This window comes from Bos grunniens, chromosome 3 (genome assembly GCF_055505025.1).
Source record: "Bos grunniens cultivar Pamir isolate PY7600 chromosome 3, Bosgru_T2T1.0, whole genome shotgun sequence".
In the NCBI taxonomy this organism is placed as follows: Eukaryota; Metazoa; Chordata; class Mammalia; order Artiodactyla; family Bovidae; genus Bos; species Bos grunniens.
The window spans coordinates 69,017,369-69,044,765 of NC_141167.1; the positions used below are offsets into that span (position 1 = coordinate 69,017,369).

General features: G+C 34.6%; 1 protein-coding gene across 43 annotated transcripts in view; it reads right to left on the reverse strand.

The window, feature by feature from the left end:
• ZNF644 (zinc finger protein 644) overlaps nt 1-27,397 on the reverse strand; it is a 96,711-nt gene that overhangs the window by 5,358 nt on the left and 63,956 nt on the right. For 17 of the 43 annotated variants that reach the window (XM_086394393.1, XM_086394394.1, XM_086394401.1 and 14 more), the window contains 3 exons: nt 14,410-17,447; nt 13,623-14,228; nt 11,612-11,734 (listed from right to left, as the gene is read on the reverse strand). The exons of 12 other annotated variants lie outside the window; for them this stretch is intronic. In XM_086394393.1, coding sequence (XP_086250519.1) covers nt 11,612-11,734; nt 13,623-14,228; nt 14,410-17,447 — 3,767 coding nt within the window. Of the gene's footprint in view, nt 1-11,611; nt 11,735-13,622; nt 14,229-14,409; nt 17,448-21,963; nt 22,030-27,397 lie in introns of those variants that run through there. 14 more of the 43 variants (XM_086394409.1, XM_086394416.1, XM_086394410.1 and 11 more) reach the window with 2 other exon arrangements.

The following is a 27,397-nucleotide window of genomic DNA, read 5'->3' on the forward strand; positions in this document are numbered from 1 at the left end:
AGAATATTTAACATATTATAAATATGCACACAAAAGGGACATCTATATGGTAATCTCTACATTAAAAAGATGATTAACACAAAATGTTCCACTAAATGAAAAAGATGATGTACAAACAAGACAATTACACAAATGTTCTCAAAACAGATTTTATTACCTCAAGGGAAAAGCCATTTCATTCTGGACTGTACCAGAAATCATTAGAACATTAAAACAACATCACTAACAGAAGTCAGTTTTAGTATTAAGGGCTCATCAATATTTCTGACAAACAAACTAAAAGTTTATTGAAGTTATTTATATGAATAATCTGCCAAATAGATAGTGTTATACTAATACAAAGGCTTTCTTTACAATTTTATTTGCCCTTATTTGTTACTGTCAAAAACCAAACCAGACATATACCGTTTTTCTCTTTCAAAGTATTTTAAATCTAGCATTGTTTGTATACTTGAAATTTACAAAAAATACTAAATTAGTTTTGGAAATTCTTAATATTTTTCTCCTTGAGTATAACTGCTTCTTCAGAAATGAATAAACCCAATCACTCAAATCTTCCTATTTAGGGTGGCAGATAATGTTTGAAGTGATCAATTTTAACCATTAGACTGGTAAAAAAAAAAAAAAACACTTTGCAGTTATCTGATTTATAAAGGATCCACATTGCTATTGGTAGTAATATTTTACTTTTAAGAAGAATAAATTGAGTTGAGCTGTAAGGCCATATAAATATTTTTTAGAATACACCTTTCAGTAAAACAGCTAGCTGTTATAAATAGGAATGAGACAGAAATACAACAGACTATGAGCCCTCAAAAAGAACATCCAACTGCTATACTGCAAACTACAACAGTTGTGTCTAAAGAACTAAACCGGATCAGTGAAAAGCAAATCAATAAACAATATGATAAATTCAAGCCCGCTTTCTGAGACAGCTTTATACACAGCTTTGTACACAGATTAGCTTTATATACAGAAGAAAAGTAATTTACTTTGGGTTCTAACATAAGTCCTTTTGCCACTTCTACCTTTCTGCCCATTATATACATAATTGCTTCAGTAAATTTCATTTTCTTTTTAATTCACTACACAAATGACCTCAAAGAATGAAGTTTTTTTCTTAAAAACATCTGAAGCCTCTATGGTAAAGAACTAACACTGTAACTAAATTAACATTCATCACCAAAATATTGTTATCTGCTATCATCCTTCCCTACCCATTTAGTCAAAAGCCCTATTTCATCTGTTTTGTTCCTACCTGATTGTTGCCATATTTAGGGTAAAGTCAAACCTAATACAAGGGCCACATTACACACATCCAGACTAAGAGGCATTCTAGAGTGTGTGTATACACACACACACACACACACACACAGACACACACATATATCCCTTCTAGAGAAAATTTCTTCTCCATCTAGTTGATCTGTATAAGGTGGGCAGGCCAATGGTAGCTATGAGCTCATTCATGAAAACAGCAGGGATTAAAATGACATGAACAGATAAGTCAACATTCCTGGCACCATTAACAAGCTGATGATGGAGGTAATGCCAGTGGTGATGTGGGAAGAAAACACATATGTTCCAAGAGGTGCAGAGGTGTGAGATGAATAAACAAACTCAATTCTAGTTGCTGCCGTTATCCTTCAAGGCCCATAAGCCCCAAGCACACAAAAGACTGTGCAATCAGCATTTTCTTCCCCTCAGCCCCAACTAAGGGGGTGAAGAGAAACATTTTAGCTTGTATAAAATAAGGATGTGGGTTTGGGGAAATCATTTGTTGAGAACCTAAATTGTTTTTTTTCAGTGTATACTTTTCTCTTTGCAAAAAGTACTTATAAGACAGACTTCGTGGGTGTACAACTTGTGCAGTCACATAGCATCCCAAACATGGTTTAATGCTCTGTTGTTACAGTCTTGATATTCCTAATAATTTCTGAACATGAAGTACTATAATTTCATTTTGTACTGTATCTTGCAAATTATGTAGCCAGTTCTAGATCCTGAGTAGCAACTACCCCAAATGAGAAAGGCTAACCTCAGTTCCACCTCTTGATCTCTTGGCCCATAAAAAAAAAAAAAAAAAAAATACCTATTAAGAGAAAAAACTGTTAAATCCCACTCTCTGTAGCCCATTAAAAATGGAAAGGACGTCCCTACTCCCAACACCAACTCTTTGGTCCTACCTACCAAAAACAAACCATAAATAAACCAGTGCCATAAACAAACCAGTCATTATTCCCAAAATGTACATATAAAGCAGCTTAAGTAGTTCATTGTTATGAAAGCAATGTTCCCCTTCCAACTGGAATTAAACATATATAATTCACAACTAGCAACCTCAGAAGTATATTTTCACCATCATTCTCCCTTGATATTTTCACTCTAAAACTGGATTTATTTTTAGTGCCCTAAGTTACTTCCATTAATTTTTAAAGTTTCCATTCTCAATAATGAAAAACAGTAACTAACCTAGGATCACAGAGCAATTATGGCAAAGTTAATTAGGTACTACACAATTTAACATTTTACTTGGAAGAGGATAAAGTGAAAAATATTTGAAAAACTGATTTCCTTTCCTTCAAGTTTATGGCTTAGTATCAGTCTAGAGGATTCAGGTGGCTTGAGTTTGCCCTACAAAGTACGAGGCTGTATTAATATTAATGGTAGCAACAGCCTTATGTGCTTGGTTCAGAGAAGTTATCTACTTGGGACGAGAAAAAGTACATATATTCAGTATCTAGAAACCTCTGCTATTTCAAAGTAGAGGGAATGACTAGTAAAATAATATTTGAGTATTATCAGTGCAAAGGGGAAAGTAAACATAAATATGAAACTTTATCACACATTTTTATAGACAGAAATTGCAGGCAGACTAGTCTTGCTGCTAAGTCACCTCAGTTGTGTCCGACTCTGTGCGACCCCATAGACGGCAGCCCACCAGGCTCCCCTGTCCCCGGGATTCTCCAGGCCAGAACACTGGAGGGGGTTGTCATTTCCTTCTCCAATGCATGAAAGTGAACAGTGAAAGTGAAGTCGCTCAGTCGTCTCCGACTGTTTGCGACCCCATGGACTGCAGCCTACCAGGCTCCCCTGTCCATGTGATTTTCCAGGCAAGAGTCGTGGAGTGGGTTCTTTCTAGGTTGCAAAAAGCTAAAAGCTAATAATACCCCAGGTACAAATTGTTTATTGTTTAGTTAAGAGTAAACAGGAAAGCAAATATATTTTACCTCTCTGTGGTAAAAGATAAGAAAAAAACCTTAAAATTTCTCCTTAAGGTAGGCTGGATTTGCATGCTGTTTTACTAAACACAATAGGCACTTAATATCAATCTCTTATCTAAGACTAAGACATACCTAAAATTGGAATAAACATTAAAATAGATAATGACAAATCTGTTCTAAATCACGTTTAGAATCACCTGAATACAATCCCATTCCCTGGTCTCTAAAAGTGTCAGTATTTCCAAATTATCATTTCATATTTATTGGAATTAATTAAGTGATTGTTCCTGTAAAAATGAGTTAAGTAAGGAAATGACCTTATTTAAAACTTTGTTAAATTATCTTTACTATAATCATGTTCAAATAGAGCTCAGAATAATTATAATAGTAAATCTAAATGTCACAAATCCACAATCTCAATAGATCTTTTAGCTTTTTATCATTTTGAAGTATTTTTTACACTCCAGCCAAAATCTAAACTATTATCAAACACAGTGTTGACTAGGTAATTTCTAGTTTAACTAACTTCTAGCTAAGGCCACAATTAAACACACTGCTGGACACAAGAATTAACCTTATTCCTCAAACTCCAGACACAACAAAGAAACAGTAAACCTCACTTTTCCACTTCTTACTTTAGTGAGGGACCACCAGTCTCAACAAGCCATCCTCTTGCTCTAACCTCCAAAAGAGAAAATCTGTGTATTATTTTACTATTTCCATAAAACCACTTAAAGTAGATTTATCTACAGTTTACGTCTGGCCAGGAACATACAGTGTTATTATAAAATCTACTACATTTTAATTCATATTCATATTATAAACAGCATTCAAGAGATTTATGTTAGAATAGAAATCATAGCAAACATAACATGAGAACTGAGGTTATAAAGATATCAGACAAGTTTAAAAATTCAAACATAAAAACTGTCAGATCCAGATTAAATCAACTGTTAAGAAAAATCAAAACTCAGAAAATGAGTAAGCCACAGAACTGACAGGAATGCTAGGAGACTAGTTAGGACTTTTATGAAAAACAAGATATTGGTCAAAAAAGATTATCAGTCAAACAGAGTTCCTAAACTGTATAACCTATGACCAGTAAAAAAGCAGGCATCATAAAACAGAAATATTTTATGCTGCTGCTGCTAAGTCGCTTCAGTCGTGTCCGACTCTGTGCAACCCCACAGACAGCAGCCCTCCAGGCTCGCATTTTATGCTATAATAATACAAAACTCTTAGGCTCCATTCTCCTAAAAACAAATGTCCTGGTTCAGTTAAGTGTGATTGTTTGCTTTGTTAACAGTAGACAGCTAGATAATGATGTGTTACTAGATAAATGATGGCCAGAGAATGAAGGTTATCCTTCTCTTACCAAACTCCCCAGTAGCAGATTCATTAACTGTACTGGTATAACCATCTTCTCAATAACAAAGCTTAAAACTCTGAACCATCTCCATCTTTCCTCTTACTCTTCTACCTCTAAATAATCTGCCAAGTTCTACTTAATTAAATTCCACAATCTTATCCATGCATTTTTATTTCTCCTTTACTTTCCAACTGCCATTATCCTGAATCAGGACTCTCAAAATGAACTCATCTACAATTTCTCCACTTCCCCACCAAATCCTTTAATTTTTATTTAAAAAGGAGTTTTAAAAGTTTCACACAAATTCGTTTAAAAAAGTCTTTACTGGCTGCTCAACAAAACTAATTCCAACACTATGGGTTAGCATTCTATATTATCCTTTACCTGTCCAACTCTATTCCCTTTTTCTGTTTATTTCTGTTTATTTTCTGTATGTTTATTTAAAATACCTGTTTCTGGGTATTTTAAATAAACATCTCACACAGTTCCAAGTTGTTTCTTTGCAGGTATGCTCCTTCCCTTCCCCAACTCCCATTTCCGTTTCAGTTAACAATCTTTCAAGGTCCAAATCAGATGCAATTTCCAAAAGCCCTGCTTGGCCCTAGTCTAGTTGAAAGGAACTTCTTCATCTGAACTTCCTCAAGTATTTCATGTACACTTATAACTTGGCACTTAACATGTGTTTTACTTATACCATACTGTAACATCCAATTTATCTCTTTAGTACTTAGCATAATACACAAACCACCTTTAAGAAAATGTTAATTGAGTTAGTGAATAAATCAGCCAATCACCTTTTCGCATTGTGGGCAAATAGCCCAATTTTTGCTGGCCTATGAAACAATTAGCATCCATTAAGGTGATTCTAAATACTCAAATAATTAAATTATACTCAGGCCGAAATAAGAATAACCGTTTAGAAACACCACCATCGCAAAGTGGTTAGGATGAAATCAACTTTGACACTAGTCTTCCATTACCTAGAAAATTTTCTCAACTTGAACAATTCACTATGTGGCTAATCCTAAATAAATCATACATTACTGTGCAGACAAATATACAGATATATACCCTTAATGAAGAGTAGTACCGCAGAGATAAATTATAGCCAGGAAATTACAGAAATCCATCTTTCAGTGTCATGAGGAACACTTTTTTAAAAACAGAAATTGGAACATGTCATTTCCTTATTTAAAATATTCTTCAGTGACTTCTTAACATTTTTAGCAAGCACTCAAAGTATCAAACCCCACCTTTCTGGCATTATCATCTTCCCAAACACCTATAACTAATTCTCCCAAAAGAAAAACTCCTGAATTCCAAATTCCATCCCTTTATCCCATACTATGTTGTTCTCTTTACCTGGAATGTCCTACACTTCATGTCTTCTTCCTCAATCTACTCAGCCTTCACACTCAGGGTCTAGCTGAAACCTCACAAAGCCTTCTGTAACAGTGTAATTTGTCCTTGTCCTACCAGATCACCATCATTATGTTTCTGCAGTTGGAGTCCAAGTTCTTTATAGCTTCAGAGCTAGCACAGTCCTGGTACAAAAGTTAATGACTAAAATTTTTATTGAATGAATATGACTGCTGATTTTTCTTACCCATATTAAACATTATATACCAGCATGAACTATCTTTTCTTTTTTTCTTTTTCTTTCTTTTTGAGGCTCTATCTAACAATGAAACAAACAGTAAAGGCATCAAGGAAAAACAAACCCAATTTAATTCCCAGCTCCCCTTGAAAGGAGGCCTAGACTAAAGAACTTGAACTCCTACAGAACATGAAGTAACATACGACCCACTGGTTTGCTTAAAAGTGGATGGCATGAATAATAAAAATGACTTTACTAAAAAAGAATGTAGATACATTACATTAGTGGTATTGACTGAAAGGACTGAGTATAAATTCAAGTTATTTTTTTCCTCATTGGAAAAGTGATTCTTTAATTATAATGATGAGTCTGTTGTTGTAGAACAGCAACGATCATGCTTTATTTTCACAATGTTATCATGGGAAGTATTCTGAAGATAATGAAATGAAGCTTTCCTCCCAAATATCTGCATATGTAAAACTATTTTTCTTGCATTAATTTTAAGTATCTAGAAATTCCCAATTTATTAATACTTTAAATGCTAAAGGTGAGAAGTTGATTAAAAAACATGATCTACAGATAAACATTTGAATATGAGTAAAGAAAATTCACTTACTGCCACAGAGGAGTGTTATGATTTCCAAACTACTATTATTGTTGATTCTAATCAGTATTAGTTTCTAAACGAGACACTTAAGAGAAGTGTTTTCAGTCTGTGGGTAGTGGCTTCTCACTGGGTAGAAATCAATTCACTGGGTCATGACCAGTATTAATTTTTAATGAGAAAGAATACAACAGAAAATATCAGAGTACATCAAACTCAATTCAGGTGAGTGAATGAGTGAACAAGTATATATATGTATGAATGTATATATGTATGAATATATAGGGTCAAGATGTAAAATGGAATTCCAATAAAAATACTGAGTATCACTGTTGTGTTTTCTTCTTTTTAGGAGATGACAGATTGCTGTTACCACAGAAAAGCATCATACAAACATGCATTCATCTTAGATATATTTCCTTTCACAACATTCTCTCTACCTGAACTCCAATTATTTTCCTTTCTTTATCTGTCAAAAATTCACTTTTACTTTGACCTCAAAAATTTTTTACTTCCAAATACAGATTAAGTTGACACAATTTACTTTATCTTGAATAATTTCAAATATTAAAAATTTTAATAACCAGAGTGACCCTATAATTTATTGTGCAATCCAGTACACTTATGAGTGAAAGAGGCACTATTACTCAGTCACTGTTAGTAGCTTAGTAAATATACCGTTTCAAATACTGCCAATATAAAAAAGATACCATTTAACTAATTAAAAGATTATTAAACACAAAAGCCAATAGAGTAAAAAAGTCCAAAACCATTTAAAATAAATTGCATGAAATTTCTAATTTTTAATGAAAATTAATAATGTTCTTATTAGACTATACAAAAAATCAACCAGGAAAAAAATCTGTACGGACATGTAAAACAATCTATAGACAACAAAACCTGAAAAAGAAGTCTACCAATAATAGTATAGTCTATATTAACTGGAAAAAAATTACTGAATAAGAAGTATATCTTGAATTTACCCACTCCAGTACTCTTGCCTAGAAAATCCCATGGGCGGAGGAGCCTGGTAGGCTGCAGTTCATGGGGTCGCTAGAGTCGGACACGACTGAGCGACTTCACTGTTACTTTTCACTTTCATGTATTGGAGAAGGAAATGGCAACCCACTCCAGTGTTCTTGCCTGGAGAATCCCAGGGATGGGGGAGCCTGGTGGGCTGCCATCTATGGGGTTGCACAGAGTCAGACACGACTGAAGCGACTTAGCAGCAGCAGCAGCAGGATATAAAGTAACCCTTTAGAAATAGCCTCTTTAGACAAAAATCCACTAAAAAACAGTAAAACAGCTTCATGAATGATTATTCACAACTGAAGGCACATGGAAATCATTAACAATTTATTTGAACCTGCCCAATGGATGATAAACTAGGTCAGTTCTGGGCAAAATTTAAATCTGTGAAGTTTACTCCTTTTTGACAACTGAACTCTGTTCCTAGTATGCCTACTTCTTTCATGTCCTTAATTTCCAAACTTTCCTACCTTCTTCATTATTTCCTTTTACTTAAATTAGGATTTATATCTGTGATCATTGAAATGAGTTTGGTGTTACATAATTCTGGCATCTTGTAACTGTTTTACACACACACACACACACACACACACACACACACAAAGACTTCTTAGGGCTCCAGATTCCCCCAGTTCTGTATTCTTTGCACTTCATTTTTAGTTGGCATCTCCTCTTTCTTAGTTTTTACCAGAGGAAGGGCCCATGGATGAAAAAAATTCAATGGTTATCATCTATATATAAAGCCTACATATAGAAAATATTTTATCTATGGATGATAAAATACATGTTTCTGGGATGGGGGTCAGAGTGAAGTCTCAAAAATGTCAATAACCACCTCCCCAAAAGAATAAAGAACTATCACATTAGAAGTATTTGAGTCATCAGTAAATAAATTTTTGAGAAACAGAGGAGCATCCTTTTCATTCTCTTCAGGATAGTTGGAATATTTCTCTTTCTCAAAAAGCCACCAGTTCCCAGAGACAAGGCCAGGAGCTGGTGGCTTCTAAGAAGGCTTGGGAGTTTATTCTACTAAAGGAATCAAAGCATGCCTTGATCATTTCATCAAGGATCTATGGTTTTTCTTCCAAAGTAGGCCACATAATTAAAAATACACATCAATCAAATCTGCTTGGATTAGGAGAACAGAGGTTTCAGTTCTACTTATTTTCCCTTTATGTTGTTTCAATTTTGTGATATACCTGGATTAAGGTAAATTAAAAAAAATTGATTCTGTAGTTTATTCCTCAAAACAGCATCTACGTATTCTTAAAAAATAATGCCTTTTACTTATATAAATTGATGAATGCCTTACTTACTCAGCGGAACCCTCAGGATAATAGGCTGGGACCATTATTTTATACCAGTGAAACTGATATGGAAGAAGAGAATAAGTATGTGGAGTTTATAAATGTAATACAGAATTCTCCACTTAGAACACAAAAAACAGTAATAAAGCTGATAAAAACTTCTTATTGGCATGAATAAGCAGCAAAAATATCTTCTATGTAGCTCTACTGCTCAAGATTTTTAAAAGCAGGGGAAATGTTTCAGAATTTCCAAGGGACCATGGGATTTTTATATTTTTTAAGAGTGGATGGGGGCTGTGGAAAATACCACTTCCTTCATCTTTTCATTTCCCTTCTCTTTGCCCTTGGACTGCCTAATACACACTTTTATATTTTTAACACTTCTGATGGATATTTTGGTTAGTATTTAATAACATTTAAACATAGCATCCCCTTTCCTGATGCCACAAAAATGTATCCCCATTCATCTTGTATTTTTTCCCAACTAATGAAATTTTTTAGATGATAAAGTGTTCATGAGAATGCACCCTCGGTCAATGGAAGGTTATGATCAGTTATTTATTAGCAATTAATACTATGTTCTGAAGGATTTTCAGATGAGATAAAGGCATTTTTTAATGGACTACAAAATCTAGACTGGAGAGACTCCCCCCGACCTCCACGCCCCGTGAATATTTATGTAATGTGCCCAAATAGTCAGAATGGAACGTTTTCTAAAGTCATCTGAAATCTAATGCAGGCCTAACTCATTTCTTGGGATAGGCCTGTATTAGATTGCATGTTCTCTCTTTCTTTTTTTCCTTTCTTTCTTGATCACACCATGCAGCTTGCAGGATCTCAGTTCTTCAACCAAGAACTGAACCTGAGTCATGGCAGTAAAGCCCAGATTCCTAACCACTAGGCCATCAGGGAACTACTCTCCCTGCTCCTTCTAATTAGACTCTTCACCAGAATACTCCTCACCTTGAACCCAACTTCACTTTTAGGATTTTCCATTGCTGTCACTCTGTATATGGTAAGTAACAGTGATTAAAAACAAAGACCTCGGGATAACACAGCCTTGATTGAAATTTCAAGTCTGCTATCAGCCGCATAAGTTTTGGACAACTTGCTTAAGTTCTCTAAATCTCTAGTTTCCTATAAAATACAGATCATTATAACACGTACAACTAAAATGGTGGTTGTGAAGATTAAATGTTATGCATGTAAGTTGCATGCAGCATACTGTCTAATGCATAGAAGTGTTCAATATAAATTAGTGGCTATGATAACAATAATGATTTCCTGCTTCTACAGCCTCTTATTTTTACTGTGCCCTGCCTCTAATGTCTGCAATCACCTTTCAAGACTGATGAAGCTAGAAGTAACTAAAATGTCACAGTATGAGGACTAATCCAGTAAAGTAAAGCTCACCCTACTTCCCTCCTTTTAATATAAATGGTCAGTAGTCACCCCAAGTCAGTGATATATTAAGTCAGGATAAAGCAAAGAAGCAGAAGAAAGACACTAGTGTGACTACAAGTGCTTCTTTGGTGGCAAGAACATACTGAATGTAAGCCATAGGAAGACATGAGGAAGAATAAAAAAAGCTGGATAAACAACTAGAAGAAAGCAGAAGGCAGTGATCTAAAAGATCAAGAGAAAAAGCCTGGAAAGAGATTTTTAGGCAAAAGGACTTATGTAGATCTATTTAGAAAAGAGAGTATTTTAAGATGTCAGAGAGATGGAGTTTGCTAAAGCAAGGTTGCTTGAAAGGCTACAAACAAAATGAGCAAGGCATTCCATAGGATTTAAGAAGCAGTATTACATATGAGTAAGCTAGTAAAATTTTCACAAGCTAGCCATATGAAAAGGTATCTGCAAGGTTGGGCTAACCAACCAAAAATAACACAGAAATGTGCATGGTAACATTTATGTGCATAGCTATATTTATTAATGCTAAATATAGCTTAGGGGCATTAAATGAAAAATTTATTCAGTCATAAACACAGGCCATTATTAAGGCTAGCCCCTTCAAAAAGTTGATCTATAGATTAATGAAGACTTGTTCGTTTGCTTATTTTTCTAATCTAGCTACGTATCTGAAATTTCACTATAATATCCTTGCCAAATAAAGCATTTCCCTAAGCTAGAATTCTTTTTTACCAAAGAGAGGTGTCTTACTAGAATCTACTAACAAAAATAAATGTAAAAATATTATAATTTAAAAATCAATAAAAAGAATGTAGACTCAAAAGTTTCCACACCTCTATTGGGTTACTTTTTCCTCAAATCAAGCCAATAAGAGCTAAATGAAAAAAAATAAATTAATTAAAATTATATCCAATAGTTTACAAGTTGCTGAAATTTAATGTGTGTTCAGACTCAACTGCTGCTTACAAAAGAAAGCTATAAATATCATCTGAACTAGCACCAGTCTGGTGAGGGAAAAAAAAGTGTATTGTATCAAACAGACTTGCTGTGTTATCTGTTCAAACATACCTGTACCAGTCAAAAGTCCAGCACTCTTCTTTCGTGCATAAGCGCGTAAGTGGTTGGACAGGCTAACAGCACTTGTAAACGTCGTATTGCAATGCACACATGTTCTAAGCTTCACAGGCATACCTATCATTCAAAAGAAAACTATAATCCAGTTCTCACTTCAAAAAGTGAAATTTTCTTAGGTAAAAGCGTGAAGAAAAGTACCACAATAAAGATGGTTTTAAAAAACGTTCAATGAATTAGCTTAAGATATGGAGGGGAAATTAAGTTAACTATTATTAGTTTGTAGTTAGTATTTAGAGGCAACCCATGCTCTTTTGGAAAGGGAGAAGAGGAGTTGTCTTGAACCCCTGAGTATCTTTGGATTTAATACCTATTATCACTTTCTTGCAGATTTCTGTGTTACGCAGATCATTTCCTAAACCTAAAATACAATCCTGTGATTTGAATTGCACAGTTCTGTTGAGAAGTTTCAAAGTTTACAACATTATCAATAAAAAAAAAAAATTAAAAAGTCTAGTTGACAAAGTGGTAATTAAAGTGTTTTACCCACAAAACCGTAAAAGGCTCAATACTAAATTAGGCTTTCTGATGAAGGCTGGGAGAAAAGGTGGTAAAACACACCACTGAACAGCTGTTAGACACAACATTTTATTCAGGGCATTTTATGTTCATTACTCTGAATGCGCAATCAATAATGAAAGTTAATGATCTGAAGTTTTTTCCTAAAATCTTTGTGCTAAATAAATGATCAACAAGCTAACATCTCAGTCATCACAGTAAAGAAAACATGTTGAAGCAATAAGAAACTCCTATCTTCTCAGACAGCCCTCACGCTCCCAACACATTTCAACTGGTTTTTTTCAACAAATATTGTGATAGCCACAGATACACTTTCCCCTCTCTGAAGTGTACTACACCTTGGCCAACATAACTGCCGCATCTTGCTTACATTTTATCCCTCTGAAAAATGTTGAAATATTAGCTTTGAAAGACTCTCTTTGTACAAAAGAAAGACCCCTATTAACCAGAAGCCCATACAAGATAAATTGTTTTTCAGACCACTTATGATTCAAGACAATCTTTCCTCAAATCAAATCTGCATTACAAATATTTAGAATATCCCAATGTCTGCCCAAAGTAAACAAATCAACATTATAGTAATTTTATTCATTATTAATTCACTGACAAGTTACTTTTACCTTCAACCTAGGGCTAAAATTATGGTATCATCTAAACTCATCTTCAGCATCCTTAACATCCAAAAGAAACCTATACAGACACAACATTTCTCTAGTCTAAAACCAGACTTAGCAATACCAAATAAAGCTTGGCAACTTTATCTGCCACATCATTTGCCAACTCATACAAAATATTCCTTTGAAAAGGAAAAACTATGGGTGCACAACCATTAGGTTAAACCATCTGTTCTGTTCAAATAGAACGTGTTGTTAAAATCTAAAATCCCAAATAAATGTTTTATACTCACAACAGTCCTCCAAAACCAAACTATCTCACAATACAAGGAGGAATTAGAGAGGGAGGAAGTTTCTTTGGGTTAATGGCAACACACGACAAACACCAATCCATTCTGTTTGTTTGACCTACGCAGGAGGAAAACCTGGACAACTACAATCTTGAAAACAAAAATCACTCTGGAGCACTGGCAAAAATATGACAGCCTTTTCAGTAACACTATGCTTCTGAACAATGTCAACCTCCCATCCAAAGAACCATCACCCGTCCATGACAAATTTTATGTTTATAGATCAGTTTTTTGTTTTTGCTTTTGTTCTCACCTTGCACTGTGACCAAGAAATGAGGCACAGAGACTCCAATGCTGATGAACATCAACTGATGATTTATCTATAAATAACAGTGTAACCAACCTCTGTTCTGCAAAAAAGCAGCTTAAATAAAGGATTCTGAGAAAGTATTTTATATACATGTTCCACTAAGGTAAACATAATTGTGTTTAAGTTATGTAAGATAGTCATAAATGTCCTCTTACCTGAGTGCATAGTGAAGTCCATTTTTTGTGGCTGATACATCAATGGACTATCTTCATTTAGTGGAAGAACACATTTCTGAACAAACCTCTTTCTTGCAGTTTGATTATGGATCTTTTGAGGAGAAACAGAAGAATTCTTTTCTTCTCCCATCCTTTTATTTTTAAGCAGTTCTATGAGTGTAAGAGACTGATTCTTTTTTCCACTGGGCAGTTCTGGTTTAGTTTCATCATATTCATTTAAGAAACTCAGCCCTTCTTCCTCTGATGCAGACACTGATAAAGCTTCAGTCTTTAGGCCATTACGGTATGCTTCAAGAGGTATAACATTTTGAGATAGAAAGTCATCACTCGATGCAAGTTTTTGAGCTACAAATGGTCGAGGAATAATACGACGACTGTTCAATGCCTTTAAGATTTTTTCATATTTTTCTTCATTTTGCATCATCTCATTCAGAACACAGATTGGAGATTTGTGAGCATCCCACTTGGTCTTTCCAAGTCTTTTCAGGTGGCCTCTAACATGATTTGATAATCCAATTTTAGTATCAAACCAACCACCACAGAGCTGACAAGTGTGTTCAGAAGTGGTTTCAGACTTCTCTATAGCTAAAAAAAAATTTTTAAGAGTAATATCAGAATTTTTTTATAAATTGAACTCCTCAAAACAAATTAACTCTGAAATACGAAATTATGTGATTCTAATGAAGGTCAAATTTGAGCAAAACCTTCAAATCCTTTGAATTCGAATATGGACATACTAGCCCAAATTATCCACGTGAAAACTTACCTTTTCTAACTCGCTTAATAGGTGTTCCTGTGCCAGTTCTTTTGAAATGCTGCATTTTGTCACTTGTGGCTATTTGTTCTGGTGATACAACATGGCGGGCTTCATAGCTTAATCCTGCTCTGTGAAGATGTCCCCTGACATGATTTGACAACCCAACACCTGTTTCAAATGTTGCTGGGCAGTAAGGACACGATTTCTTCTCAAGAGACAAATCAGTCCAGTGAAAAACAGAACTATGCTTTGACAATGCAGTTTCTGCATTTTCTAAATGCTGAGGATCATGAATCTCATGCAAAAAGTTATTGGTTCCACCATCTTCATAATATTCAAAATAAAAGCCATCATTCTGATCATAACTAAGTGTAGCATTTTCCCCAGACTGTTGACCTTCCACCTTGCTTTTAAATAGAGGGAATATGTTTACATGTTCTTGATTAATATCATGATAGGTTTCATCTTCTATAGTCTGTGTAGTGTAGTCACCTAGCTCAACATTGTCCCAGGAACTTTCATCTTCTGTTTCATAGCTATCTTTCTTTTCGGTAGAATTAAGTTTTTGCAAAACAACAACGGTCATCTTATGCAAGAAATCTGGATAGCTATCCAAGTCTTCTCCTCCAACAGAACTTTCCTTCTTAGATTCCTTAACTACTCTCTTTACAGCTACACGCCTGTGGTCTTTGAAGCCTTCTGGCCTTTTGGTGTCAGAGTTATGAGGGTCTGAAATAAAACTATTGTTGTGAGAATTACTTGATGAAAACAGATGTAAAGAATTTAATGAACTAGCTTCCTCTTTTTTGAAATGCAGAGGATATGATTCACCTGATTTTTTGATCATTCTGTAGTTTTCATATTTATGTCTATATAAATAGTTGCTATTTGCCTTGGCATTAGATTTTTCTTTTGCTGTCTGATGGAAATACTTAGGTTTTTGGTCAATGCTGCTTTTAATCATAACAGTCTTGTGAGGAGAACTGTTTTGACTGCACACATTTACACCTGACTGGGCAATGCTTTTCCGAGCCTTTTGTATTCTGTGTGGCCGTTTATGGAATTTTGAAAAATTACTTGATTGTGAGGATGATCCAAATGTTCGCTTTACATCTTGTTTTAAAGCAGAGTTCTTTGGAAATGTTGTTGACTGTTGTTTAGTTAATGGTTTAGGACTATCAGTATCTATAGGTTCTTCAATTATGTCACTTTTTCTTTTATCAAGCCCAAGAGGACTGCCAAATGAATCAATGCATGATGATGAATGCAAGTACTCCATGTGTTTTTTAAAAATACTCTTGACTGAAGTAGTAAAAGGACACATCTTACATATATAGGTAGCCGATTTTTTGGATGATCCTATAATGGGGTCTTTCATGAATGCTTTTTTGTGTGTTTTTCTCTGGACTACATCAGAACTGACAATAGGGCATTTTACCACTGCTCCATGGGCAATTCCTCGATGGCATTCCAGCTCATTTTCTGTCACTGCCATAAAGTTACACTCTTCACAGCAGTAGTACCTTTTATCTTTTTCATGGGTTTTAGCATGTTGCACAAATGTTTTAGGGCAATTGGTACCAAACACACACTGAGGGCATTGTAATCGTGCACTTCTTCCTTCATCCTGAAGTTCTTTCAATTCACGTATTTCCTCCATCAATTTCTGTCTTCTTTCTTGGTGAATAATCATATGCTTTAGCAGTGAGTTACGATCTCGAAATGTCCGTCCACATTCTCTACAAGCATATGGCCTTGGGACATTAAGATGACGAAAGTGACTATTCCCATCTAAATGATACATCATATGCCTGTGGAGATGCTTTTTCTCCCTAAAATTCACATTGCACTTTGTACAGGGGTAGAATGATGGCTCTTCGGTGCTGAAAGTAACGGGTGACTCGGAATCACTTTCTTCACATTTCTTTTTTAAGGTATTTGAAAGAAAAGTGCTAGTATGAACAGGTGAACTGTCTTCTCCACACTTATCTGAGTTAAAAATTAGATGTTGAAAAGTATCCACGGATTCCAAGTCTTCATCAGCTGATTCAGGTTTCACTTGTGATAATGCATATGTCCGTGAGTCTATTGCTTGCACATCTTCATTCTGTTCCATAAAGTCTACTTCTAGCATTTTTGACTTATTGGGTACACAGTTAGAATCACTAAAGCAATCTTCGGTATAACGAGTTATCTTGCTTACATCCATTTTTCGCTTTCTCTTTTTTTCCAGACCTACTTTAGAGTGAACTGGAGCTTTATCTACTGTGTCGTCATTAGTTATAAGAAATTGAATGAACTCTTTTTGGGGATCCCAGTTTGTATCATTGTCTGACCTAAATTCATCTGTACCTGAGGAAATTCCTGTTAATGTACTGACACAATCATTTTTTACCAATAAATCTTCACTATCCTCACCCACCTCTACTTGATTTATTAAAGTGCTATCTGACTTTATACCACTCCCTACTGAATTCTGAATGTCACAACCAATTGAAGCAGAGGTAGGTAGTTTTTTAATGGAATGGGTTGGATTCTTAGCATGTGCTACATCTGATAATAAAAATAAAACTTGATGTTGACTTGCTTTCTGTGGTGTAGACAGCTGAAGATCAGCTGCCACCTTCAAACCTGAACAAGATTCTGTTGTTGGCTGATCCACAGGCTGTCCAGTGGTTAACGAAACACTGCCTTTATTCATATTGGAAGTCTTAGTTAAGGAGGAGTGTGAAACTGGTCCATTAACAGCAGCTCCCTTAGGCAAAATAAAGTTTTCACTAGAAACAGTAGGAGCACCAGCATGTATAAACAGAGTAGACTGGCCTCCACTTAAGGCTTTTTCAGATTTGTCCTTTGACAGTTCTTCAGGCAAAGTGAATGTATTGTTTTTCTGAAATGATGCTTGACAATCTTTTGGTTTATGAACTCCACTCTCTTTGTCTGATATAAAACTGTTGTCATCTAGGAGTTCTTCTTTAGCACCAGTAACATCGGTGTTTATCTTCAAATCATCCATATTGTTGGTAAGCCCATTTAACACATTTAGTCTAGAAAATGGAAAAAAAAATTTTAGATTTGCATGAAAGAAAGATTATCCTTAGAACGCATGGAGAGTTGAAAGTACACATTTTTAGTCGCTTAATTCTACTCATTATATTAAGACCCTAATAATTTTTCAAGAATGAAGAAACACTTGAAGAAACTGAAAGATTTTTAGTGTTGCAGAGGTTAATTTTTCCTTTGAATTAGGCAACAACACCCCCCAAACTGTATATATACAAAATGTGTAGAGCAAAGCAACATAAACACACACACACAGACACACACACACAGACACACACAATATAAATGAATATGCTACAGACTGAAAAAAAATCTAAAATCTTATATATGAGATTGTTAATAAAAAGAAAATTATCTTACCTAAGTAAATTTACTGTGGACATTCTACACTAGAGAATAATGTAAAGTGTTACATATTACACAAAAGTAAAACTTTTGTCACTTAAAACTCCATAAAGGTAACAAAACAACAATCAGTAAAGAAGCTTACTTGAATGTACTTATGTGCTATCAACAACAATGACTAATGTATGAAACTGTATTTTTTAATTTAAAATAAGACTGTTCTGCTCTCAGTATTTCACATTCTCCTAAAATTCTACTAATTTAAAAAACATTTCATTCACTGGGTTTCATTCTATCCTTATGTAAATTATCCTTCATTCTAAATTTGTAAAGTTAAAATCAAGAAGCTTTATGCTTCTTTAAACTTTCATAACTTGAGTCCCCAAATTCAAAGCATTCCCTAATAGGAAGCTATCCCATTTTATGATCTGACAGTCTACTGCAATGATCTAAAAGTTGTTACTCTAATCTGAAAACATCATAAATGTATGGTAAATTCTTCCATTTATTTCATATAAAATGTAGATAATATTTTCTAGGCATTTAAAAAAAAATTTCTAATTGAAGGATAATTGCTTTACAGAATTTTGTTGTTTTCTGTCATACATCAACAAGAATCAGCCATAGGTACTAAATGCTTTTGATAATATATTTAACTGTTATGAGAGGACAGCAGAATATTTTAAAAGAAGACTTCTGAAAGTTTGGAAGACAAACATTCAATGGCTATAAATACTGCCCCCACTATTAAGAATTTCCTTGTAGTCTGTTCTTATTTTGCTTTTAGAAATGGTCACACTATATAGCCATTACCTTGGAAGAATGTAAGCTCTTTGAGGGTAGGGATAGTGAACTCTTAGAACCTAACAAGATACTTGGCATAGGTGCTCAGGAATATTTGTTGAATAAAGCACTAATGTGGTAAATGAATAAAAGCACAACTGCAAAATCAATTCAAAAGTTTCTGAAAACTAGTTTTCTTCTTATGAAATTTGGGTGTCTCATTTAAATACTGGAAATTCCATCAAGTTTCTGATTTCTTAACTCAGCAGTTATAGCAAGGCTTTCAAAATATCTAATAATCATCGAGTGCAATTTACAAACCTGCTATTTGGCAACCCCACATATTTAATTATTTGAAGTACTGGCATAATATTCCATATTTCTTTTCCTTTTGCACCTAGTATTAAGTATAATTTATTAATGTTACAAATATTTATTGAGCCCCTACTATGTGCCACACACTGCTCTAGTAATAGGGGTTCAGTAGCAAACGTGCCAAACAAAGTTCCTGCTCTCGTATAAAGAATAAAGTCTATCTTTTTCTTTTATAGTATTCTTATTTGTATAATGAGTAATTTTATTTAGAACAGCAGGAGCTTTAATTGCTATTGAGAAATGAAAACATTTTCAATGAAGTTTATTATTTCTAATTTATTTTATATACCAAACATATATTCTGTAAAACATTAAATCTAGTTAAAGAATAAAAGAACTGCTTCTAAGTATTTTCTTCTTATTTCACAACTTAAAGCAGCTCTTATAAATATGACCTTATACCTTCCACAAGATATGTTCTTTAATACAACAAATACTACAAATATCTTTCTTTGGCATTATCACTTATACCAACAATTATTTTTCTGACCTTCATAGGTCTTAGAATTCTGTTTTGAGATTGGCAAATTTCCACAGTAATAAAAACAGACTTCAAATAAGATCATATTCAATGATATCACTCCAAAATGGTGCTAATGCAGCACCCAGCAGGAGTTTCTACATCACATACACAGAAGTTAAAAATGGGCAGCACATAAACATGTGTTAGGAAGGAGTGTGCAAATGTCAATGAAAAGGAAAGCAAATCATAATGCTATACTACTACTCATTAATGATGTTTCTTATTAAGTAGAAAAAGTAAAACGCCCAAATAGGAACAACCACATAAATCAGAAATGGACAACAAATCTTTCTTTTTAAAAAATTAGCCTGTAAGACACTTACTTTCTATTCCAACTTATTATAATCATAGAGGTAACAAATATATGCTCAGTCAATCTGAAAGCCTATATTAGCTTTTCTCAACAGGAAGCAACGTTGCTAACAAAGTGGTAAATTCAGTGTTAATGAGTGGCTTCACTGTTACCACCTCAGAGGTAAAACCTTCCATGTTCCACGTTCCACCCATCTGTTCTAGTGTTAGAGGTTCAGAGATGGAACAGACGTTTCCCATTTAAAGCAACTTCATTGGTACCCCCTGAACAGCAGGGTGACAAACTATGAGAATATCCATGTCGGCTTGGAGATTGCATTCTCATTACTAGAATGGCTTTATAAGAGCTTCCATAAATTGGAAGATATCAAAGTGTTTTGCTCAAAAACAGAGTATATATGTATAACAAATTTTTTAACATACAAAATACATGTGGTAAAAGAAAAGATAAAATTGAATATTGTGAAAATATAAAATGAGGTCTTTAACAATCAAAGTTTTCCTTTACATCTACTTAGTGAAATGCACCTTACTTGTCTCCAATAGACTATCTCTGCTCAGAAATAGAGGAGTCATTCTTTTTAAGAAAAAAATTTTATTAGTACATTAATATTAAAAATCACATCAGTCTAAAAATATGCTATAAGAAACTGAATAAGTAAGCTAGTATTTTAGCAACCATAAAAAATCTTCTTGGCTTAATTTTCAGAATATATTTCTAAAAATGAAAAGATACATTCAAGATACATTTTTTCTTAACAGCATTCAAGACTCAAAGCTATTGCACTGAGATACAATAAAGAATAATGGATCATCAATATGTGTTGCACTGATCCAGAATTTTGACATCATAAATTATTTCCCTACATTCAGGACATTTATGGAGGAGAATCCAGGCAAGAAAACATTTTTTGACCTATAAACTAATTTCACACACTCTCAAACAGATTTTTCAACAATCTCTATACAGTTAAATACATACAACAGAGTTATAAATACCAGCTTATGTCAACATAACAAAGGGACATATCTGAAGGTAGGCATTATTCATTAAGTTTAAAAAAAGAGAAACTACTAAATTAAAATAAACAAATTAATGTTATATTGTTTGGCCTCTCTAAATTTCAATGAAATTGCTGTATCAATTAGAATCTTTTTATTAAATGTTTAAATACTATCACTGTGTCCTCCTCCATGGAATCATATAACTATAGAATTTTTCTTTTAACTGAATTGTAAACTGTTATTTAAAAAAATCACACACTTAATGAAAAGCTGCAAATGGAATTTTAAATCTACATAAAACACATTTCAGGTTCTAGGAAATCATAATGAGTTCTACAGCTATTACTGCCTGTAGTTATATACTACTAAGAGCATTAAAAAAAAAAGTACAAAGGTCAGATCTGTCTTCAAGATGACAGATCATCACTTATATGCCTCAAGCTAGACTTATTGTCTCAGAAATCTCAAACATCAGTATTTTTGCAAACTATCAGCACTTGCTATAACACCCTCACTACACTACATCTTGAGGTTACTACAGAAGAAATGAGGTGATAATTGCATATTAACATAATTATTCTGTAATCCCTCTGAGCAAGCTTCCTAGGTCACTCAGTAATTCAGATTAGATACAACCTTCCTGTCATCAAATCTATGCTGTCCACTTTCTGTTCATGAATAATTCTTTTTTTGATAGAAAATTAGCTTAATTTCATTCTTTTATGTACATTATTAATTGTATTTATTGTAAGTAGGTTAATATTTTGTGGGTACTTATTACATAATGCCAACCTTTGTCATGAAGTATGATTTCTCACAAAATACAGTACAATTTGCCCTCATTTCTACATTAGTTCATTAATAACTATATTGCATAGCTATAAATAAATTATAATGTTGCCCATTAGCTGAGTTACAGTTAGGATCTGTCAGATTTTTACAAATCCCATGTTCATTGAAATTATCCTTGAGAACACATGACAACTTCAGTTAGACATACATGAGGTTGGGTCAACTGTCATTCTAACTCCATAACAAATCTCAGTTAACTGAAACATTAGACCTAAAATTACTTCAGTATTTAAGCCAGATATACTATACACAATATACAAATATTATATATATATATATACACACACACACACATATATACATACCTGTCTCACCTAGTGTACAATCAAGTGAAGACAGAGTGTACTGTATATAACCATATCATCCAGGTAGTATCCTAAGTGGGATGTCACATTGAGAGGAAACTCTTAAAAAAACTAGTGAACATTCATAAGGGTATCCAGCATATAACATAATGAATGAAGAGAAAACTTGGTATGTTTAACCAATTTGCCAATACAATTAACAATCTTCAAATGTTTTAAGGTTTGGCATATAGAAGGAATAATATATAATCAATATGCTTGAATCATAAAGATGTGGTTTTATCTCAAGATTAAGAAGTAGAAACAGGATTTCAAACATTCAGCATTTTAAATGGCTGTTAAGAGTGAACTGAATGACTCAGCAGGCTAGGTTATTTGTCAGAACACTGTGGAAGGAAATATGGCATTGGAGATGGGACAAGATGTTTTCTAAGGCCCTTTCTTATATATACTATGCATGTTTAATGTTTGGTTATTAAACTATTAACACTTTACATTATTTGAAATAATGAGCTAAAAACAAAAGTTAAATATATACTGCTGTTGCTAATTCACTTCAGTCGTTTCCGACTCTATGCGACCCCATAAACGGCAGCCCACCAGGCTCCCCCGTCCCTGGGATTCTCCAGGCAAGAACCCTGGAGTGGGTTGCCATTCCCTCCTCCAATGCATGAAAGTGAAAAGTGAAGGTGAAGTCACTCAGTCGTGTCTGACTCCTAGCGACTCCATGGACTGCAGCCTACTAGGCTCTCTGTCCATGGGATTTTCCAGGCAAGAATACTGGAGTGGGGTGCCATTACCTTCTCCTACTGAACTTTAAAAATATTCTCTAAATTCAAAATTACCTGAAATAATCAAGTTACCTTGCAATATGTTGATAAGCTGATTCTTCAACAATGAATTATGGCATTAAATGACTAGCACATTGAGGTCACAGAGCTATATGCATCATGAAAACTCCACTTACAGAGGTATTTTCTATTGACATCACCAAAAATAAAAAACACTGGGTACATAATGCTTTCTTGACAGCAGCATGTGGCACTGCCATGACAAACTATTGATCTAATTCTACCACCTAACACAAAATTACACTGAACTTGTTGAAGAGTTATGTTCCTGATACCATGTATTATCCTCATTATTTAATAGGAAGATGTTACAAATAGTAAGGTACTAAGCCATAAACACGTAATAATACAAAACAATTCTTATAGCAAAGTACACTAAATATTACACATAGCTTGACACATCTCAAGAAGCTGCTATATGGCAAACTGAAGCAGGTTTATGCAAGGAGGATAAAAGAAGAGGGCCCACAAAGGTGTAACTTTAACAACCTGGTAAAATCATATAATAATGAGAGGCAACAGTAGTAGAAAAAAATGCACATTCACTAATAAAAGATTAATTCTGTAATGAGGAATTCTGCAACCGGAAGAGGCAAGGTAATAAACTGCAGCTGCAACCAAAGGAGAGCATTAAGTCATATTCAGCACAGAATGACTGTCATGTTTTTGAGCTTTCATATACAGTTAGAACAAGGTAAGTCATCATCTCAGTTTTGACAGGGTAAAGGACACACATATTCACATAACTCCAACAAGAACAAGTCATGTCTTTTTAAAAATTAACATGAGCAAGTTCCTTCATATGACTTTCAAACCAATCAAACTTTTGACCACAGTTTTATATTAATAGTTAACAGCAGTCAAAAATGCATCAATGCCACACTACTAGATAATGTGTCAACTCTGTCCTCCACCAAAAGAGTGTTAAACTGCCATAAATCATTTTATTTCAGGTCTTTCAGTATTCTTCAGTCTATGATGAGCTTCCTGTTTCTGCTTAATTTTGAGATATTTTATAAACCCACCATATCCAATAAGTGCAAAAGAAGTACAAGTGTTAGAAATCCTAGGAAGACAGACATACAATTATAAGAAGTGAAAATATAGATAATAAAAAAATACCCAAAGTGGTAAGATTAGTATTATAGATGCATATGGAATGCTTCAGAAAAGAATTCTTCAAGGGCAAAGAGAAATTTACCATTAAAAAGTTACTGTGCCTACACATTTGACAACAATCAGCAAGAGACAAGGAACATGAGAAAGGAAATTTTTGAGGACAGAATCATAATCAATGTCAGATGTCTTTTTGTTTAGTGGTTATTAGAAAAGGCTAGGAATTTGTTCAAAAACTCAAAAATTAAGAATATTCTGGACTTCCGTGGTGATACAGTGGATAAGAATCCACCTACTAGTGCAGGGGACATGGTCCAAGAAGATCCCACATGATGCATAACAAGTAGGCCCATGTGCCACAACTACTTAGGCTGTGCTCTAGAGCCCAAAACCCACAAACCTACTGAGCCTGAATGCCAAAACTACTGAAGTCTGTGCACTCTAGTGCTCCAGAACTACTGAGCCTGCACGCTGCAACTACTAAACTCCTGAGCCTAGAGCCTGTGCTCTGCATCAAGAAGCCACTGCAATGAGAACCCTGCACATCAAGAAGCCACTGCAATGAGAACCCTGCACACTGCAACCAAGAGTAGCCCCACTCACTACTGCTAGAGGAAAGTCTGCATGCAGCAAGGAAGACCCAGGGCAACCAAAACAAAAAAATAATAATAATAAAGACAAACAAAATAGAATGTTCTAAGGGCTGCTGTTGAAACTTCTACTCTAGTCACATACGATTCTACAGGATTAATGTCCACTGAAGTAAGCACATCAAAGTTAGTGACATGACTGCAAATGCAAACAACTGTGGCTTTGAAAGAATTCCTTACAACAGTTGAAGAAATAATTGTATCTTAATATACTGCCTGGAACACAAGAAATGTTACGTTAGTTTATTTCTAATGCTCAAACTAGAGAAGGGCATGGCAACCCACTCCAGTATTCCTGCCTGGAGAATCCTCTGGACAGAGGAGCCTGGTGGGCTACAGTCCATAGGATCGCAAAGAGTTGGACATGACTGAAGCAACTTAGTAATGGTCAAACAATTTTGGTAACTCTTTCAAATTCAAAGCTTCACATACTCAACTGATTGTACGTTAAAAAAATTTGTGGATTTTAATGGTTAAAGTAAAACTCTCATTATAAAAGTTCCATTAATTCATTTGGCAATAATATATTAATTAATCATATTTAAGAAGCACAAAATTATTTAAGGCCTAGTGGGAAGTAAACAGGAACATTTGTACCTCTGGAGAATAAATTATTTCCCTGAGTTACAATTTAATTTTATTGAAAGGGGAGTTCAGATCATAAAATAATTCTGTAATAAGCACTTAACCTTTCACCTATAATACATTTAAACGCTATTAAATAAATTCAAATTTACATATATTTAGATGGGAAACTGTCACACTTTCATTGAGAACTAGAAAAATGAAACAAAACTAGAAGTTTTATTTTCTATAAAATAATATTTTTATTAGACATAAATTACTGAATTTACCATTTACTCAACTTATCGTTTTTCTTTTCTCTGAAATCAGCCTCAAGGGACTTCTCTGGTGGTCCAGTAGTTAAGAATGTGTCTTTCAATGCAGGGGACACAGGTTTGATCCCTGATCCAGGACAATTCCACATGCCATAGAGCAACTAGGTCAGTGCGCCACAACTACTGAAGCCCATGCGCCCTAGAGCCTACGCTCCGCAGGAAGAGAAGCCACCGCAATGAGAAGCTCATACAAAGCATCTAGAGAGCAGCCCTCACTCACCACAACTAGAGAAAGCCTACAGACAGCAATGAAGACCCAGTGCAGCCAAAGGCAAATAAATAAAATAAAATCAGCCTTCAAGATTCCAATTATCTTCTGAGAAAAAGATTTCAAGGTAACCACTACTCTATAATTATCTTCATTCAGGATGGTAAAAAATCCAAATATAAGAAATTTGCTTTCCTTTAAACAAGGTATGCACCTCTATTTTTTTCAAATATTTTTAAAATTATTTTAATTGGAGGATAATTACTTCGCAATATTGTGATGGTTTTTCCCATACATCAACATGAATCGGCTATAGGTAAACATGTGTCTTTCCAATCCTGAACCCCCTCCCGCCCACCCCCATCCTATCCCTCTGGGCTGTCTTGTCCCAAAGCACCAGCTTTGACTGCCCAGTTTCATGCCTTAAACTTACCCTGGTCTCTCTTATATCACTATCTTTAAAAAAGAAAAGAATGTATTTTTGTGAAGGCTGCTGCTGCTGCTGCTGCTAAGTTGCTGCAGTCGTGTCCAACTCTGTGCAACTCCATAGACGGCAGCCCACCAGGCTCCCCTGTCTCTGGGATTCTCCAGGCAAGAACACTGGAGTGGGTTGCCATTTCCTTCTCCAACGCATGAAAGTGAAAAGTGAAAGTGAAGTCGCTCAGTCATGTTCGACTCAGCGACCCCATGGACTGCAGCCTACCAGGCTCCTCCGTCCATGGGATTTCCCAGGCAAGAGTACTGGAGCATTTATTTACTGTGAATTTAAGTAACTATAAAATTTCACCAAAATGTTACAGAAAACACTACATTATATTTAGAAAACATAAAACTTATTAATGATCAAACACAGAACTATTTTCAAACAATTATGATTTAAAAGAAATTCCTGGGAATTTCCTGGTGGTCTAGTGGTTAGGATTTGGCACCTTCACTGCCGTGGCCAGATTTAGTTCCTGGTGAAGACTGAATCAGGTTCACTCATAAGGAAAAAGACTTAAGTCTTGGTCAAGGTAGTAATTTTGAACCATCAGAGACAGACTGCATAATTTCCAATTTATCCAAACCATTAAGCCAAAATGTTATCAATAGTACACTACTGTTTTATGAAAGGTGACTGAAACAGATTTTGAGGTATTTCAGGGAAAATTCTAATTATTCCTTACACTAACTAATCAAAACTATCAGTATTGCTGATAGTTTTTTTTTTAACTGCACTGTTATCTGAGGAAGATTATATGGAACACATACATATAAAAAACTGTTTGTATCAATAAACAGCAACACATTATTTCCCCAGTGCATAATTTGAATTACACAGTCTACAGTTCAAGGGACGTAGAAGGTTCTATAAAATAACATGGCTAAGAAAAGTCTCACAGAAAAGAGAGGGTTTTAGCTAAATTTTATACTGCGGTGCTGAGACAATCACTCTTTTGAGGCAGATCTGCCTCAGTTTGAAAAACAGCTCCACAGTGTTTAGCCTTCAGACAAAATTACTCCACTTACCTTCAACTTCATGTTGCTTTATCAATAAAATAAGTGTGAAACCTTCTGTAGGATTGTGAGGATTAAGTAAGACCATGTACATAAATTATGGCAGAAAATGAGGAACTAAAGAGCCTCTTGATGAAAGTGAAAAAGGAGAGTGAAAAAGTTGGCTTAAAGCTCAACATTCAGAAAACTGAGATCATGGCATCAGGTCCTATC